Source organism: Myxocyprinus asiaticus, chromosome 3, assembly GCF_019703515.2.
Source record: "Myxocyprinus asiaticus isolate MX2 ecotype Aquarium Trade chromosome 3, UBuf_Myxa_2, whole genome shotgun sequence".
Classification (NCBI taxonomy): Eukaryota; Metazoa; Chordata; class Actinopteri; order Cypriniformes; family Catostomidae; genus Myxocyprinus; species Myxocyprinus asiaticus.
Window position 1 is genome coordinate 28,425,464 of NC_059346.1, and position 19,317 is coordinate 28,444,780.

The window sequence follows — 19,317 nt, forward strand, 5'->3', positions numbered from 1 at the left end:
AATCCTTGGCTGTTTTTCCCTTTCCCCAAACAGGAGACAACATGTACAGCTGTGAACGATGTAAAAAGTAAGCTTTATTATAAAAGTTAAAATGCTTTGAGTGTGATTAACGTGTAAAAATGCAATAGTTACCATAACGTCAAAGCATTTTACATTTTTCATCTCAATAGTAGTTGTTTAAATTCTGTTCATTTAGTTTATTTGGTTGGTTAACATGAGCTCATCTTTTTCCCAGATTGAGAAACGGTGTGAAATATTGTAAAGTTCTGCGTCTACCAGAAGTGAGTGCCCTCCATTTTTATCTGCTCATTCCCGGCCTTTTTTAATATATTTGGTGTTCAAAGTGGGTTCATTTTTCTGTGTTCTCTGCAGATTTTGTGCATTCACCTGAAGCGTTTCAGGCATGAAGTCATGTACTCGTTTAAGATAAATAGCCACGTATCATTCCCTTTGGAGGGTTTGGATCTCAAGCCCTTTTTGGCTAAGGAGAGCCCATCTCAGATTACTACCTTCGATCTGCTGTCTGTCATCTGTCACCATGGCACTGCTGGCAGTAAGTTACTTCTATGTAATATTGTGAAATAAAGCAGTAGCTTTTAGATGAGAGAGATGGGCTGGCATCTGTTCATCTCTGGCACGTACTCAACTTTGAACCCCAATCTTTATAGTCATTGAGTTCCCACAAGAAACAAAAGCCACATTATTTTGCCTTGTGTTTTATTTGAATGAAATATATGTTTTTTCTTTTTCTGTTAAGGTGGTCACTACATAGCATACTGTCAGAATGTTATTAATGGACAGTGGTACGAGTTTGATGATCAGTACGTAACAGAGGTGCACGAGACCGTAGTGCAGAGCGCTGAAGCCTACGTCCTCTTCTACAGGTACACCTATTAAATTCAGTGCCATTTTGTTGACCTTATAATGTTAATGGTGCACTCAGGGATTTTTTTGCTCTCTATAATGCACTCAATAAATTCTTTATGTTGGCTTGATGAAGCAAACATACTGTTATTCTACAAACCTGGTTTAGGCAAAAACCCAAACCAACACTAACTCAACCTAGAGCTTTCAAGCTACATCCACCAAACCTGGTACAGACCTTCAGACTCTTCTGGAATAGTGTGCAATGTCTTTTCTAACTGACTGGGCTTACGGGTTTCACACAGTGAACGATAAAAAAAAAAAAGGAAAATCCCATAGACTTACATTGATAGAACATTAAAACAGACATCATCAAAGTTTGTCTTGACACACTTTACCTATCTAGTTAAAAAAATATTTTACACATAGTAGTTTGTAAATACGATTCAAAAGATGATTTATGAAACATAAACTTAAAAGTACATCTTAACAAAGCAAGCAAACCAAACAATAAAACAACAAACACAATATACTACATATTAAAGACAACATAACAACAGAGCCCGAGTCAACAGCATAGTCCAGAGTGAAGGTATGGATCAGCATGTGGACACCAGTGAAAAGATAAAATGTCCTACAAACAGTGGCTGCTGAAGTGATGAAATTAACAGAGCCATGATTAAGACAACAAATGCCAGGATCTCAAGTGGCAAGAACAAACACAACGGTGCCAGCTACCATACCAAAACGCCTCTGCCCAAGACACATTCACCCTATAGATAAAGTCATCATGGAGACCCCGCCTACCTGTGGGGGAAAATAAATCCTGATTACCATAGTTACCCATTCCTTTCTATGGTTAAGAGAAATATCCAACAGATTTGTCCACTTTTCTGAAAGAAAAACACTACAAAATATTTCTTTGTGTTTATTTGTACTTCAGATACAGCAAAAAATCCAGATCAGGGCCCGTATTCACAAATAATCTAAAAGGCTAAAAGTAGCTCCGAATGCTGACATTTTTAGGAGCAACTCTTACAAATTAGGGGCGTCACTCCTAATTTTAGGACTCGTAAAATTTTCATCTAAGAGTAATTCATGATGCATTCTGTCGCTAAAAGTAGCTCCTAAACCCACGACAGCTTAGAAGTCATCCTGAGGACTTCTAAATCCTTAAGAGTTACAAATGATCCTAAGAATGGCTGCTGTCGTCAATCCACATTAAAAACAATATATTCAAATATTTTGACATTGACCATTTAAAAAGTATCGCCTCGATCACAATTGAGTCGATGTATTTTAATAATATAATATTATAAATATTATAATGTTTACATTGACCTTTAAAAAAGGTATCGCCTGAATTGCGAGGGTGTTTTCATTGTTGTATCCCTGAAACAACCCAATTACACCGGAGGTAACGGTTTTGACAACTCTTCGCTCGTTGGCCACATCAAAATAAAACTGAAGCACTGATGATGGGAATTTCTGTCATTTGTATGTACATACTATATATAACTGTATATCAGACTGTATATGCCCTCTCCAGACCACACATCGTCCGACAATTCATAGCGTATTTTGTCCTGTGGATGTGCGCTCGCTGCATAGAAAAAAGTGGGCATTCAAGGGGAATCACAGCAATCGCGGGGCTATTTTATGTTTTTTTTTTTATGCTGTTGACGGGATGCACGCTCGTTTTATTACATCAACACAGGATGAAGAAATGTTCATCAACCAAAAAAAAATCTATCTGTCTGTCTTTATTTTTTTTTAAAGATGTGGTTGGGAGAATAAAAGGTTTGGGTACAAAGGTGTTTTTTTATGTCTACTGACACATGCACTTTTGCACAAAAGAGTTTTCACCCTAAACATACGTTTAAGGGGATTTTTAAATCTCAATTGATCTGATTTCATAGAATTTGTTCCCAACCAGATAATGTTGGAGGCAACATCTGTACTTTTTTAAAAACCTTATAGCCGTAGAGGTTATAGCAAGAGATTTCTGAGGGGTATTAAAGCTGAGGTTTGTAGGGAGTTTAATGAAGACAGAAATGATATGAATGTCCCAAAGGATATTAATAAGGGAACATCTTTGATTCCATTGATTAGTTTATTTTCACCAATGGCTGGGAAATTTAATTCTGTTGTTAAGACCCATTTTCAGCAGTCACAGGACAGACACGAAGCTTTGAGACCCTTTAAGTTTATGGCAGTATTTAGAAGAAATCGAAATTTAAAAGATATGTTAGTGCATGCTCGTTTTATACAACATTCTGCTTATAAACCTACATTTCCATCATGACATCTTCATTTTAAATCCAGTAATTTTATTTTTAACAAATATTCCTGTTGGGGAGTCCCATTTTACAGACTTTTACATTGCAAATTTGCAATGTAATTTATGTTATAGAGTGTATGAAGTGTGGGAAATGATATAAAGTTGTGCTCAAAAGTTTGCATACCCTGGCAGAAATTGTGAAATTTTGGCATTGATTTTACAAATATGACTGATCATGCAAAAAAAAACTGTTTTATTTAAGAATAGTGATCATATGAAGCCATTTATTATCACAGTTGTTTGGCTCCTTTTTAAATCATAATGATAACAGAAATCACCCAAATGCCCTGATCAAAAGTTTACATACCCTTGAATGTTTGGCCTTGTTACAGACACACAAGGTGACACACACAGGTTTAAATGGAAATTTAAGGTTAATTTCCCACACCTGTGGCTTTTCAAATTGCAATTAGTGTCTGTGTATAAATAGTCAATGAGTTTGTTAGCTCTCACGTGAATGCACTGAGCAGGCTAGATACTGAGCCATGAGGAGCAGAAAAGAACTGTCAAAAGACCTGCGTAACAAGGTAATGGAACTTTATAAAGATGGAAAAGGATATAAAAAGATATCCAAAGCCTTGAAAATACCAGTCAGTACTGTTCAATCACTTATTAAGAAGTGGAAAATTCGGGGATCTCTTGATACCAAGCCAAGGTCAGGTAGACCAAGAAAGATTTCAGCCACAACTGCCAGAAGAATTGTTCGGGATACAAAGGAAACCCACAGGTAGCCTCAGGAGAAATACAGGCTGCTCTGGAAAAAGACGGTGTGGTTGTTTCAAGGAGCACAATACGACGATACTTGAACAAAAATGAGCTGCATGGTCGAGTTGCCAGAAACAAGCCTTTACTGTGCCAGTGCCACAAAAAAGCCCGGTTACAATATGCCCGACAACACCTTGACACACCTCACAGCTTCTGGCACACTGTAATTTGGAGTGACGAGACCAAAATAGAGCTTTACGGTCACAACCATAAGCGCTATGTTTGGAGAGGGGTCAACGAGGCCTATAGTGAAAAGAATACTATCCCCACTGTGAAGCATGGTGGTGGCTCACTGATGTTTTGTGGGTGTGTGAGCTCTAAAGGCACGGGAATCTTGTGAAAATTGATGGCAAGATGAATGCAGCATGTTATCAGAAAATACTGGCAGACAATTTGCATTCTTCTGCACGAAAGCTTCGCATGGGACGCTCTTGGACTTTCCAGCATGACAATGAGACCCTAAGCACAAAGCCAAGTTGACCCTCCAGTGGTTACAGCAGAAAAGGTTGAAGGTTCTGGAGTGGCCATCACAGTCTCCTGACCTTAATATCATCGAGCCACTTTGGGGAGATCTCAAACGTGCGGTTCATGCAAGACGACCAAAGACTTTGCATGACCTGGAGGCATTTTGCCAAGACGAATGGGCAGCTATACCACCTGCAAGAATTTGGGGCCTCATAGACAACCATTACAAAAGACTGCACGCTGTCATTGATGCTAAAGGGGGCAATACACAGTATTAAGAACTAAGGGAATGCAGACTTTTGAACAGGGGTCAATTCATTTTTTTCTTTGTTGCCATTTTGTTTTATGATTGTGCCATTCTGTTATAACCTACAGTTGAATATGAATCCCATAAGAAATAAAAGAAATGTGTTTTGCCTGCTCACTCATGTATTCTTTAAAAATGGTACATATATGACCAATTCTCCAAGGGTATGCAAAATTTTGCACACAACTGTATAGGTGAAACAAAACATACCCTAGCAGTTTAAAACAACATTTATATCAGGTGGGTCGCCAGGAGCCGGAAAAAATATTCTATTCTCATTTTAGAGAACATTCAGTTGCCAAGCCTTAAGATTTCAGGCCTAGAAAGTAATCGACTATGGTTAACCCAACAGCGAAAGGAGGAGGTGTACTGGATTAAAAAATTAAGAACAATACAACCAAAAGGTTTAAACCAAAGATATTAATAGAATATAGTTCTATGGTTTTGGTAAGGCTTCTAGCTAATTTTAACCTTACCAGTTATTCTGATATTGTACATTTTTAGTCCAGGATTCCATCACTATACCGACCCTATACATCTTTAATAGTCCCTTGTTGTAAGAATAATCTTTAAGGACTTTTATTTTGAAAAGGATAAATTCCTTTTATAAATGTTATTATTATTATTTATTTAATTCCTCCCAGGAATGCATTAAGCATGTCCTTCACAAGAATGTTTGCCAGAGTATGTCTGTAAATTCAGACCTTTTAAACATCTTTTTTTTTCCCCAAACCTACCTATCTATATGTCTGTCTGTCTGTCTGTCATATGTATTTGTGTATATATATATATATATATATATATATATATTATATCGTTGTCTGTCTTAGCAGACAAATAGCGGTTCCCTGTTTATCAGTCACCGTGGGCAATTTAAAAGAGCATGCTAAATAAAACGTCACATCCATAGCATTGAGGCCGACTCCACCTTACTCTTATCTTAAGATTTCCTTAATAAAACTTCCTCTTAGCAGTTTTGTGAATAGGTTTTAAGCAAAAACTCCTAACTAGGAACTCTTTGGAGAACTCCTAGTGGTAAGATAAAAATCTTTGTGAATACGGACCCTGATTTTTTTGCCCAGACAATTGAATAAAAGAAGCTAACAGAAGACAAGCAATTCAGCGATAGTATGATAAGAGATGTATTTTGAATGTCTGCAGAAGACTTTACTTTGTATATTTAATGTATAACTATGGTAACCAAGTTGTTCCCCACACTAAACCACGTTCTCTGTACATGATGCGTTGCATACCGTATCTGTCTGCAGCAGGCAGGCAGGGAGAGAGCTTGCAGCAGACCGGCACAAACCACTGACAAATGCATACATTTTTGTTGAAATTGAATCCAAGAATGGGCATTTCATTGATGTGTGTAATATGAGACAGAGAAAAAACAGAAGAAAAGGAACACAACAAAAGTTAATAAATTAACTTTAACCATCCATGCCAGGAGGTGTCAGTTTACACTCAACACCACTGGGACTTATAAGAGCCTGCCAAATATAAACAAAAACGTACTGAGTGCAACCGTAAATGGTTTTAATTTGGTACTTCATTTTGTCATTGTGATATTATTGTCTTTCTCAGGAAGAGCAGTGAAGAGTCAGTGAGGGAGAGACAGAAGGCTGTAGCTCTGGCTAATTTAAAGGAGCCCAGTCTCCTGCAGTTCTACATCTCCAGAGAATGGCTCAACAAGTTCAACACATTCACTGAGCCTGGGCCCATCACCAATCACACTTTCCTCTGTCAACATGGAGGTATACTCAGATAGACGTCTAAAATCCTCCAACACTCTGTCAGATAAGTAGGTTTAATTACAGTGGGCATCAGTTACATGACCAAACTTTTAATTAACCTTTGTCTCTGCAAAATCAATGTGCAATTGATTGATTGTACATTGGTAGATTTTTAAACTTTTTCAGTTGCTGTGGCAGTAAAAACTTAATTCAGGTAATATGTTATACAGGAATCCCTCCAACTAAGTACCATTATGTGAATGATCTGGTCGTGATCCTGCCCCAAAATGTGTGGGAATATCTTTATAACAGGTGAGTCATACATAGGAATGCACATATTTAGGACATTTATCACCTTAGTGGAACATTGGATGTTTGATTTGGTAAGTAGGCCTTCCTACAAAAGTTAGAAAATATTTAGTTACAAAATAGTTCTATTAAGTTCAACCTGAAATAACAAAATGTTTAATGGAGTTCTGTTGGTTTTGTGATATCTGTCAGACATAAGGAACTCCAGCACCAGTGTAATGTAAACATTGTTGAGTTACCGGTATGTGTTTGCTTCACTCCACTTGCCACGCTTTGAACAATTTCACAGGTTTGGGGGAGGCCCAGCCGTAAATCACTTATACGTGTGTGCCACCTGCCAAGTAGAGATCGAGACTTTAGCCAAACGGCGGAAACTGGAGATAGACACCTTCATCAAGGTGAACAAAATAGAGTTTGCTTGAGTATTAAATATTATGTTGCCATCATTTGTAGCAAACTGAGAACTACAGTAAAACCTAATTATCACACATCACTCGCCCTGAAAATTGCATGGAATCGCAGATGGGGAGACGGCTTTTATTTGAAAACTCTTCTTCTTGGTTATCCAGTATCCCATCAGATTTACTGCATATTTAGGTAGCATGGTGTGGAAATGTCCTGGGGCAACTAGTGATTGGTGCATAAAGCCAGAAAACTGATGAAAACAGACTTCATACTGGACAGATCAAGCTCCTGATCTGAAATGGAATTTTGTCAAAAGTGCATTATCTTGAGATATGCATCACTTCACTAGTTTTAAAACAGGCATGTTTTAAAGCTTGTAAACAGAGATCACACCATCAAGCTTGAAACTTAACAGAGTTGGTTTTTAAGTATAGTGTTGGAGTGAAAAACTACATATAATTTAGAATTCCAGACAGTTTAATAAATATGGTCTATGCTCAGTAACACTCAGGTGATTGGTGGGAGTCTAAGTTTGATATTGGTCAAATCTCTTTTTCTCTCTCTCCATCTTTAGTTGAATAAGGAGTTTCAGGCTGAGGAAGCTCCTACAGTCATCCTGTGTATCAGTATGCAGTGGTTCAGAGAATGGGAGAACTATGTCAAGGGCAAAGACAATGGTACACCCTCATACATGTCCACACAAACTAACAGAAGCACATTTCAACAAATCTACATTATATTATGATGATTATTTCTATAATTTGGAAAAATATACAGCAAAAATAATAATGTAGCTCTGGGACATTTTTTGTTCACTGACCTGAGAGAGAAATGTAAAAGCCTTTTTATATACTGTAGAGCCATTTTGACAAATCCTGTTTTTATCTGAACAATAAAGGAACAGTTCACCCAAAATGTATAATTCTCTCATCATTTACTCACCCTTATGTCATTTTAAACTTGTATGACTTTCTTTCGCATAAGACAAACAAAGATATTTTAATGGAGATATGACGTCTGTTTGTCCATACAATGCAAGTGAATGGTGACCAATTTTTCAAGTTCCGAAAAGGACATAAAGGCAGCAGAAAGGTAATCTATAAGACTCCTGTGGTTTAATCCATGTCTTCTGAATTGATCCGATCGGGTTTGGGTGAGAACAGACCAAAAAGTAACTCCCTTTCACTGTACATCTTGCCATTGCAGTCTCTTGGCACGTTCATAATTTCGAGCTCAGTTACACTTTCTACACACTAGGAATGTAAACAAGCTTGAAATCATGATCACCAAGGAGACTGCTGATGTCAAGATTTATTGTAAAAAAGGAGTTATTCTTGGTCTGTTCTCACCCAGAATCGACTGTATTACTTTAGAAGACATGAATTAAACCACAGGAGTCTTATGGATTACCTTTGTGCTGCCTTTCTTTTTGGATCTTGAAAATTTGGTCACCATTAACTTGCATTGTATGGACAAACAGACATCATATCTCTGTTGTGTATTGTGTGTGTAAACTTGAAACCTTTGTCATCTCTCAGCTACATGGAAACATTTGCTTGCGTACTGTAAAGATCATTATTATTTTTCTCATCTTTCTGTCTCTCTCTTTCCTGGTCCAGAGCCTCCAGGCCCCATCGACAACAGCAAGATTGCAGTATTGAAAGGCGGACATATCCAGCTGAAACAGGGTATGGTTTGTGTGTGCATGCCTGTCTTCAAACTGACATGTACTTGTCTGTGACTCATCTATGTAAAAAATGTGTTTGTATATGGTTCATTATCTATCTGTGTTGGTTTGTAGGAGCAGACTACGGACAAATATCTGAGGAAACGTGGCAGTACTTGTTAAGTATTTATGGCGGTGGGCCAGAGATTGCTGTGCGGCAAACCATCAGCCCCCCAGACACTGACACACATGGAGAGAGGAAGATAGAGGCAGAGACCAGAGCTCTCTGAAGTGGTAAATCACAGATATGTACACATTCAGATTTGCAGTGAAAGTAAATAACACTAAAAAAGACTGAACATACAAATTTCATATACTTTGTGTACTCACAGGCACACATAGGAAGTGTGAGAGGGTGAGAATGCACTTAATACCAGACATATTTTATCAGCATACTTGGTCTAGTCAGTGTATGGTTCAGACCAGTATGATGCGGACAGGCTGCATTAATCACTAACTACATACATCAGTGTTTCTCACACATATCCAGTGGTGACCTAACACAACCAAAATTGTTTATTGTGTACAAAAGTAAACAAAAATGTCCTCAAAATCAGATATTCAATGTATTATTTTGCTCAAAATATGAATAACGCATTTCCATCATTGGGCCGAACACTCTGAGCACGGTGAGTAAGGGTTCCACTTGAGCATGGTTCAGTACGGTACAATTACAAACCCGGCCCGGATTGCTTGGCACGGTTAGTTAGTACATTTACATTTATGCATTTGGCAGACACTTTTATCCAAAGTGACTTACAGTGCCCTTATTACAGGGACAATCCCCCTGGAGCAACCTGGAGTTAAGTGCCTTGCTCAAGGACACAATGGTGGTGGCTGTGGGGATTGAACCAACAACCTTTTGCTTACCAGTTCAGTGCTTTAGTCCACTACGCCACCACCACTCCCATGTAGTAGAACCCATGTAGTGATGTGGTGACTCACGATTGGTCATTTGCTCAGTCAGTCCATTCTAATCCCTTTAAACCACACTGGTAGCACTGAATGTTGCACACTGTAGAGGCAGTCAGCACGTTTACATGGATAACAGAAAGCAGTTTTTTGCGATAAAGCTGTATAAAGGCTTGGGTATACTTTGTTTTTTCACGTGCCGGACAACTGCTTTGTGATACTCTTTTAGTACAGTCAACGGAAGACACATGCGCTTACGATGTGCACAATCGAGGACCGGACACATGCGGACAGTCTGCGCCGACGGTGCTAATGACGAAATTTGCATCACACATACTGTGCACTATTAGATCTGGAACACAGAAAACCAAAGTATACCTTGGCCTTAAGATACGAAAGCGTTTACATGCACTGAGTAAGTGGCGTACTTTTACTCATATATACAGTTGAAGTCAGAAGTTTAAATTCACATAGGTTGAAGTCATTAAAACTAATTTTTTAACCACTTCACAGATTAAATATTAGCAAACTATAGTTTTGGCAAGTCATTTAGGACATCTATTTTGTGCATGACAAGTAATTTTTTTCAACAATTCTTTAAAGACAGATTGTTTCACTTTTAATTGACTATATCACAATTCCACTGGGTCATAATTTTACATTCACTAAGTTAACTGTGCCTTTAAGCAGCTTGTAAAATTCTAGAAAATGTGGTCAAGCATTTAGGCAATTAGCCAATTAGCTTCTGATTGGCTAATTGGAGTCAATTGGAGGTGCTTCTGTGCTTCTTTGCTTGACATCATGGGAAAATCAAAAGAAGAGCCAAGACTGCAGAAAAACAATTGTGGACCTCCACAAGTCTGGTTCATCCTTGGGAGCAATTTTCAAATGCCTGATGGTACCACATTCATCTGTAGAAACAATAGTATGCAAGTATAAACACCGTGGGACCACACAGCCATCATACTGCTCAGGAAAGAGATGCATTCTGTCTCCTAGAGATGAACGTAGTTTGGTGCGAAAAGTGCAAATCAATCCCAGAACAATGGTAAAGGACCTTGTGAAGATGCTGGAGGAAACAGGTAGACAAGTATCTATATCCACAGAAAAACAAGTCCTATATTGATATAACCTGAAAGGCTGCTCAGCAAGGAAGATGCCAATGCTCCAAAACTGCCATAAAAAAGCCAGATTACAGTTTGCAAGTACACACGGTGACAAAGATCTTTTTGGATAAATTTCATCTGGTCTGATGAAACAAAAATTGAACTTTTTGGCCATAATGACCATTGTTTCCCTCTTATGGCAAACTATGGGATTCCCCCAATGTACTTGGGTGCAAATGCAGACGTTATGGACAGTAGTCGTTATTTTAAACTGGTATGTATTAATTTATATATTTGATCTAATTCCCCCATTAGGGAGTTATATTACTCTAGTCACACTGTGTGTTTCACTGTCAAAGTATTTTAGTATGGTGTTCCATCTGAATTGGCAGGAAATTGCATGTTGGAGAACTGTTAACAGAATCGAAAGTCATGAGAATCATACTGTTCTAGAATTCTTTTAAATCGGTTCTCCCTCCCAATCCTATTTACAAGGCATAAAATATCCAGTTGTTATTAATAGATTTTTTTTTTTTATCTTTTTTTGCTTTTCTGTAGGTGATGACCCACATGCTGATGACCATTTTAAACCACGCTTGCATTTCTGTCTCACAAGCACTTCGTGAGCTTTTCTGTGAATCTATTTATCTGTGATTGACAGAGTTATCATTGTGAAGGAAATGGGTCTTATTTATTAAGTGAAAAGTGTATTATCAGGCACACACAACATAACAAAATTCATGTTCATGTGCATTGGTGATGTGCTTGTTTTGTTTGTCAGTGGAACTAAGGGCAGTGATGTCATATCTCAGTACATTACTTTTTTGGTAGTGCAGAGGTAAATACATGATACATTATGTACTATGACAGGACACAAGCTATAGGTCACGCAAAACCTTTATTAGAGCTCTTTGCTGACTTCTGTGTAGGCATAATAGGGCTTGAAATTTGTATCTGCATGTTCAAAGATGCTTTTCCTGGCACATAATTCCAGTATAATCATAATAATTCATACATAATCCGTACAAAACAAGGTTGCATGTTTGCACTGTGAGTTTGTCTGAGATTTTTAAGTTAAGATACTTTTAACTCTCACAGAGACACATGATGGTGAAGGTGAAGGCTTCAAATGTTACTAGTTCACAGAAAAGTGAGTATTGTTCATACTTTCCAACACACTTCTTACCCCATGAAACACAATCAAATGTTCATGTTCACACTAACCACTAATTCATGTTCTTTAGAAGCACTATCAGATGGAAATGTTTTGAAATTGCAGACAAGGTGTATGTGTTTTGAACATTACTAATTTGAAGTTTGATAGAATTCAGGTATAAAAATTACTAATCTTTAATAGCACCAGGATGTGATGTCATAAGAGGCTTTGCATTTTCATGTTCATTTCTTGAACCAAGTGTCTGATTACTCTGTGCTACTGATATTTCAATATGTTTTATCACCATATAACCAGTTAATGATGACCCATTTTTAGATTTAGATGTTAAAAGCTCAAGAGGTGTTACTTACAATCAATATTACGTTCTGTTTTAAGGCATTTTGAAATCCTCTGTTCTAAAATTATTGTCTTGTCCTAATCAAAGTGAATCCTTCCTTGATACCCAACAGGGTTGTGTAAACTGCTATGTTTCAGACCATCAGTATTAAATAGTTTTCAGATCATTCACCATTTCCTCGAAATGGCAGAAACAAAACTGCTTACTCATATACATTGTGTGTTGCAACCTGTATATGTTGAAATGTTTTAATGATGCTCCATTTGATGACTGTATTCATACAGTAGTTGCATACAACACCACACCCCCAAATGAAACAAACGAAACTACTTTTCTAAGGGAATGTGCAATGGGGTTGATCAGGTGTTTTAGGAATGCTAAAGGAATAGCGTTAAAATGTCTGTTTTTGAACAAATTCCTTGTACATAACTATTTATGAATGTCTTTTCACATCAGCAAATGGTCAGAATTGTGCAGAATTGCTGAGATGTGAACAATGAAAGGTCTGTTACATATTTTGTTGCAGGAACTCAAAATTCCAAGGTTATTCTTGGCGTAATGTCTTTTTTTCACTTAAGTGATTTAAATCTCCTCAAATGTTAAGATGTGTCTGATTTGACGAATTGAAATAAAGCCTGTTCTTTCTCTGTGGTGTCTGTACTTTAATTGATTTGTTTACAAAACAATTGTTTTTTTTTTTCTGATTTTTTTTTTTTTTTTTTCCTTATCATATTACTTTGACCCCCAGTAATGTCTTCCTCATCTTGGAGCAGTTTCTGGCTGAGTTCGGAATGGCATACTACCCATACTACTCTTACTACTTCTGCCATTTGTGTCTATGGCAGAAATAGTATGAGTAGTGTGGTAGTATGCAATTCTGAACTCAGCCAGTGTGATGGAAATTGTGCTAGATGAAAGGTTTGATCTAGTCATTAACTTTAGATCTGTTTTTGTGTGATTTAAACCATGTCCCCACTTGTTAACAGTGGAAAAGAATCTAAGTTAATAGTTACAATACTTCTTACCAAGCAGTTTGACTGGCTTTTTAGTGTTTAGCTGATGAATTTAATGTATTGCTCATTTTTGTAATCCATTACACTAGCTCTAAGTTGAAGTCAGTTGGACATTGACAATCTACCACACAAATTACACTTACCTCTTTTTGTTCCTCTTATGTACATCTTTCTCTATATACCAAATACCGATCTAAAATGTCTTTGCTGTTCCTATGTTTAAAACAAAAAAAGAAGGCTTTATCTGTGTTTTTATCCTGAGCTATTTCCATGTGTCCATCACTTTTTGGTTCCCACCACAACACCCAACACAAACACGCACCCCAGTGGTTATAAATATTAGAAACATATAAAAAAAACAACAACACACACACACATACACAAAAACAAACAAATAAAAAACATAAAAAGTATACTTTAAAAAAACAATAAAATTGCTCACATACATTTAAAACTAGAGATCCCACTCCACTGCCCCTCCCTTAGAGCCTTCCAAAAAGGCCAAATATCTGCCCCATTTCCTATCAAATAACCCCAGATTGCCCAGCCTTCTATACGACATCTCCTCAAATGCCACTACCCTGCTCATCTCTGTGCACCGCTATCGAAAGGAGGGTGCTCCAACCAACTTCCATCCCCTGAGAATAACCCGTTTGCCGATCATAACACTGGCCAGGACCCAATTCTTTATGTATTTATCCCCTATATTAATGACCACCCCATCGCCTAAAATACAGAGTCTGGGGCAAAATGAAATTTGAGTGCCCAATACGTCATACATAAAACTCTGAACCCTCAACCAAAATTCTTGGATCTTAACACACCACCAAAAAACATGGATTGTGTCTCCATCTTCTGATCGGCATCGCCAGCAGGTGGGTGTGTCTTTAAGAACAAGCCTATACAATCTAGAGGGGGTTCAATAGAATCGATGTAAAATCTTATATTGCATAAGGTGCACCCTTGCATCTCAAGATGTAGACTTGACATTTTATAGAATCCTAGCCCACAGTCCCTCCTCCAATACCAAGTTTAAATCTTTCTCCCATAATCTCTTGAGAGAAGCCGAAGCTCCGTTCCCCAGACTCTGAATTGGCAGGGAGTAATACACTGATGCCTCATGACCTTTTCCAAAAGCAGTAATCACCACTCCCAGAGTATCTGCCGCTTTGTGGGGGTGTATGCTACTCCCAAAAATAGAACAGAGCAGGTGGCGCAGCTGTAAATACCTAAAGAACTGAGACCTGGGAATCCAAAAATGCTGAAGCATATTTTCAAAGGATCTCAACACTCACTCTCATATAAGTCACTGAGCATATTAAACTCCCTCACAATCCACTCTGTCCAGCAGAAATGGGACTTATTATTACATAATTTTGGGTTCAGCCATATGCTAGAGATTACATTTAAATAAATGTCCAAATTAAACACTCTGGACACTTTTGTCCATACCAAGTGCAAATGCGAGATAATGGGGTGTAACTTCATTTCTCTGGTTAGTTTGATAGAAAGGTTTTGTAATGGCGAAATAGGGGCAAGACTTTCATGTTCAATACAAAACCAGGGATGGGCTCTCTCAGGTGGGGGCGACCAATGAGCCAAATGTCTGAGACCGAATGCATAATAATAAAACAAAAAATTGGGTAGGCCTAGCCCACCTTTGTCAATTGGACTATGTAACTTTTTGAAGTTTAATTTGGGACGTTTACCATTCCAAATGAAGGACTTTGCAATGCTATGAAATTGCTTGAAATAAGATAGGGGGTCAGCTATAGGGAGAGATTGTAGCAGGTAGTTGAAATTTGGAATACAATTCATTTTAATAACATAACCTTCCCAGTCATAGATAAATGTAATGAAGTCCACATCCTTCTAAAAACATTTTATTAAAAGGTCAAAATGAACTAAATCACAAATTTGCTGGGAATAAAATACCCAAATACTTAATGCCCTGTTTGGGCCACTGGAAGGTGCCTGGCTGAAAAGCCATTACTGGGCAGTACGCTGTCAGAGACAAAGCTTCGGATTTAGACCAATTCACTCTGTATCCTGAGAATTTAGAAAAGGAATTAATAATTCTGTGGAGGCAAGGCATAGATCTAGTAGGGTCAGAGACAAATAATAAAATATATGCGTAAAGCAAAAGCTTATGCGCCACACCTCCCTCCATCACCCCTGGAAAATCATTCTCCTTTCTTATCGCGGCTGCTAATGGTTCCAGGGCAAGACAGAACAATAATGGGGAAAGAGGGCAACCCTGCCAGGTGCCCCTATCCAGAGTAAAATAATCTGAAATTAATCCATTTGTTTGTACCGCCGCTACCGGGTGTCTATAAAGTAACTTAATCCACCCAATAAAAGTATTCCCTAACCTGTACATTTCCAAAATCTTAAAAAGATAATCCCATTCTACCATATCAAACGCCTTTTCGGCGTCAAGTGAAATGGCAGCGACAGGAGTCTGATCATTCGCCACTGCCCACATGACATTAATGAAACGCCTAATGTTATCAGAAGAGTTATGCCCCGAATAAACCCCACCTGATCTATATGTGTAAGAGATGTCATAACTTAATCGGTTAGCCAAAATGTTTGACAATATTTTAATGTCTAGCTGGATCAGGGAAATTGGACGTTAACTCTTACACTCGTTTGGATCTTTGTCCTTTTTAAGAATCAGACTGATCCGGGCTTGCATCATGGTTGGAGGAAGCTTTCCATTCTTTAATGATTCCGTATAAACTTCTAGCAAAAATGGAGCCAGTTCTGTTTCATAAGATCTAAAAAACTCAGCAGCAAAGCCATCTGGCCCCGGAGCCTTGCCTGTAGGCAAGACATTAATTACCTCACCAAGCTCCTCCAAGGTTATCTCAGAATCAAGAGAATTTTTTTGCTCAGTCGTCAGTTTAGGAAGTTCTAATGGTTCCACAAAATGTATAATATCCTCATCAGTAGACAAAGATGTGGAACTATAGAGATCAAGATAGAATTCTTTAAAAGCATTATTAATATCAATGGCTGAGGTAAATATTTCACCACATGCAGATTTCACTGAGGGAATGGTAGAAAAAGACTCTCTCTGCCTTATCCCCTGACTGAACGTATGACTGTCTTGCCCTGAATAGCCAAAACTCCACCTTCCGCAACAAAATAGTATTATGCATTTCAATCAGGTCAATTCTCTGAGGTCATCAGACGACATTAGGCACTTCAGCTCTGCCTCTGAACTTTTAATATTCCCCTCCAACGCCACAAGTTCTCGTGCTTTGGATTTTTTGTGAATGAGGCATACTGTATGATCCGGCCCCTAAGAACCGCCTTAAGTGCCTCCCAAGCCATGCCCACAGAGGATACTGAGGACCAGTTGGTCTCCATATAAACATTGATTTCAGCCTTTAACATTTGTTGGAATTCAGGATTTTGCAAAAGGGATACATTAAAGCGCCAACTATATGATTTCCATTTCTCCATATGTGGCAACACATCTAAACTCACCAGGGCATGATCTGAGACTAAAATGTTTCCAATTGAGCAATCAACAACAGATGAAATGAGGGACATAGATATATATAAAAAAATCAATTCTAAAATAAATCTTATGGACTAATGAAAAAAATGTATAGTCCCTCCCAGATGGGTTCAGAAGTCTCCAAATATTTGTAAAAACCAAGATTTTTACACATCCTGTGAAGCATCAGTGTTGCTCTAGGGGGCTTACACACTTTTAATTCACTATGATTAAGGACTGAGTCCATCAAAAGATTAAAGTCTCCTCCCAGTTTATATCATGAGGGGTGCCAGCGGCTTGCAATATCCCTTCAAGATCTATAAAAAAGCCGTAATCATCAATGTTAGGTGCATAAATATTAGCCAAAATACAACTTTGCCCCTGAATTTCAGCTAAAACAATAATGACTCTAATTTAATGAGACTAATTTATCTTTAATCTGTTTGAGACATTTTAACTGTAGATGTTTACTTATCAGTGTAATGACTCCCCTGCTCTTACTTGAGCCAGCACTAAAGAAAACATGTCCACCCCATATCGTCCCAAATTTTTCAGTTTCCTTTGGAGAAAGATGCATTTCTTGGAGAAACACTATATCATATTTCTTACGTTTAAGAAAAGAAATAACCTTCCTTCTTTTTATGGGGTGCCCCAACCCAATCACATTCCATGTGGAGAGAGAAAATCCACTCATATTAACATTTGACATTTTGACATATGATAAAAAATAGATTGCATGTCAAAAACAAGATTATAAAACCACATTCCAACATTAGTGCAACAATCAAACCCCGAACTTCCCCAGAACCAAACAAACAGAAAAAAGAAAAATGTGCGCATTAACCCCACATGACAGCGCATCCCTCTAAACTCAAACAGTCCATGTAAGCCTACGAGGACCCCCGTGACAACTTTGCCGTTGGATTGCTGAAGCCCAGTGTTTCTATACAAATTTTGTGAGACAGAATTACACAACAAAAGATAATCTATAAAACAAACTCCAGCCAATAGGAGGCATAAGCACAAAGCGCATGCAGATTAATCTACAGAACTGTCCCGAAGGAGTGATACTCCACAAAACAAACTCCAGCCACTAAGCGGAACCAGCACAAAAAGAAACAAAAAAGGTGTGAAAGTCAAGTGAATGTTCAGTGAGTCAGTCCACTCGGCTGCAACGTGAGTACCACAGAATAACTTTACGAAGGACATTGCTTGCTGTGGGCATGTGTGTTTTACGGCCATTGTTAGCATCTATTTTCAATTTGATGTAAGAGTTTCTTGCATTCCTTGAATCGATCATGTTTCTCTCATCAAATTCCCAAAGTCTGGGTACAAGAAAATGCTGTGGTTCTTCCAAAAAAGCCTCCCCCACTCTTGTAACCACATCAGACAATTTAGTCTCCATGGCAGTGATCAATCAACGTATTACAGCAAGATCCTCCAAGTCAGCAACGACCTTCGTCAGCATTGCCAACATGTTCAACATCTCTCGCCGAATTTCCCTCATTTCTCCGACCAAATCGGCTCCCTGGCTTGGGGCCTCAGGGGTGTCAGCTTGAGCACGTAAGTGTCTTTTAATTTCTCCAGAGCCCGAGGATTTTGAATTCTTTGACATATTGTCCACCTAGAACAGTTATGGAACAGAATGTATCAAATCTCACCAGTTTGTCATTAATAGTGTTAAAACTAGCAAAGTGATCAGAGCTCGCCTTTCACACGTCCAAACCTCACATGGCGTCAGTGGCTCTATCTCATTCATCTTAATCACCACTCCCCACATCCCCCAACCCCCACCCCTCCTTTTCTCCATCCACTCTTTGTCCTTAGACAGCCCCTGGAAGATCACTTCCTTCAACTGTCTTGTGTGAATCTTATCATCTCACATATAAGGTGAGTATATATGCCACAGAGACCCCTTAACAGTGGTGATGTCATTTTAAGTCCTCATTCTGTCTGCAGACTGAAGAATAGAGAGAGCAGAGGAAGAGAGAAGGATGCAGAGAGTGCTGTTCTGCAGAGCACCCTGCTGAGCACCTGTCTTTTGATTGTAATTTTCCATTGATTCTTCCAAAGTGAGTCGTCATTCCTCTGTTTTTACACAATTGCTACATCTGGCTTTCTTTATCTGAAGGGCTTTTTTGTTTCGCATAGACAATAATATTTGCTGATGTGGTCCACTGTAAACATTAGCATGTGTGCAACTAGCTGGGCTACAGAAACATCTGCCAGCTCTTTTGTTCAACTGAATAGATTTACATTACTGAGTCTAAATGTTCCAAGTTGTTTGGATTGTTTTTGTATGAACTTTAGTATGCATGTGAATAAACGTATATCAATGTATCACAT

At 38.2% G+C, this 19,317-nt stretch overlaps 1 protein-coding gene across 6 annotated transcripts in view; it reads left to right on the forward strand.

Annotated features, from left to right (window-relative positions):
- Positions 1-13,098, forward strand: part of usp20 (ubiquitin specific peptidase 20) — a 36,630-nt gene extending 23,532 nt beyond the window's left edge. For 5 of the 6 annotated variants that reach the window (XM_051658568.1, XM_051658576.1, XM_051658585.1 and 2 more), the window contains 11 exons: positions 34-67; positions 236-281; positions 373-553; positions 758-884; positions 6,330-6,499; positions 6,709-6,790; positions 7,077-7,185; positions 7,767-7,869; positions 8,812-8,880; positions 8,994-9,152; positions 11,495-13,098. In XM_051658568.1, coding sequence (XP_051514528.1) covers positions 34-67; positions 236-281; positions 373-553; positions 758-884; positions 6,330-6,499; positions 6,709-6,790; positions 7,077-7,185; positions 7,767-7,869; positions 8,812-8,880; positions 8,994-9,148 — 1,076 coding nt within the window. In that variant the 3' untranslated portion in view covers positions 9,149-9,152; positions 11,495-13,098. Of the gene's footprint in view, positions 1-33; positions 68-235; positions 282-372; positions 554-757; positions 885-6,329; positions 6,547-6,708; positions 6,791-7,076; positions 7,186-7,766; positions 7,870-8,811; positions 8,881-8,993; positions 9,153-11,494 lie in introns of those variants that run through there. The other variant, XR_007893374.1, reaches the window with a different exon arrangement.
- The last annotated feature ends 6,219 nt before the right edge of the window (positions 13,099-19,317 follow it).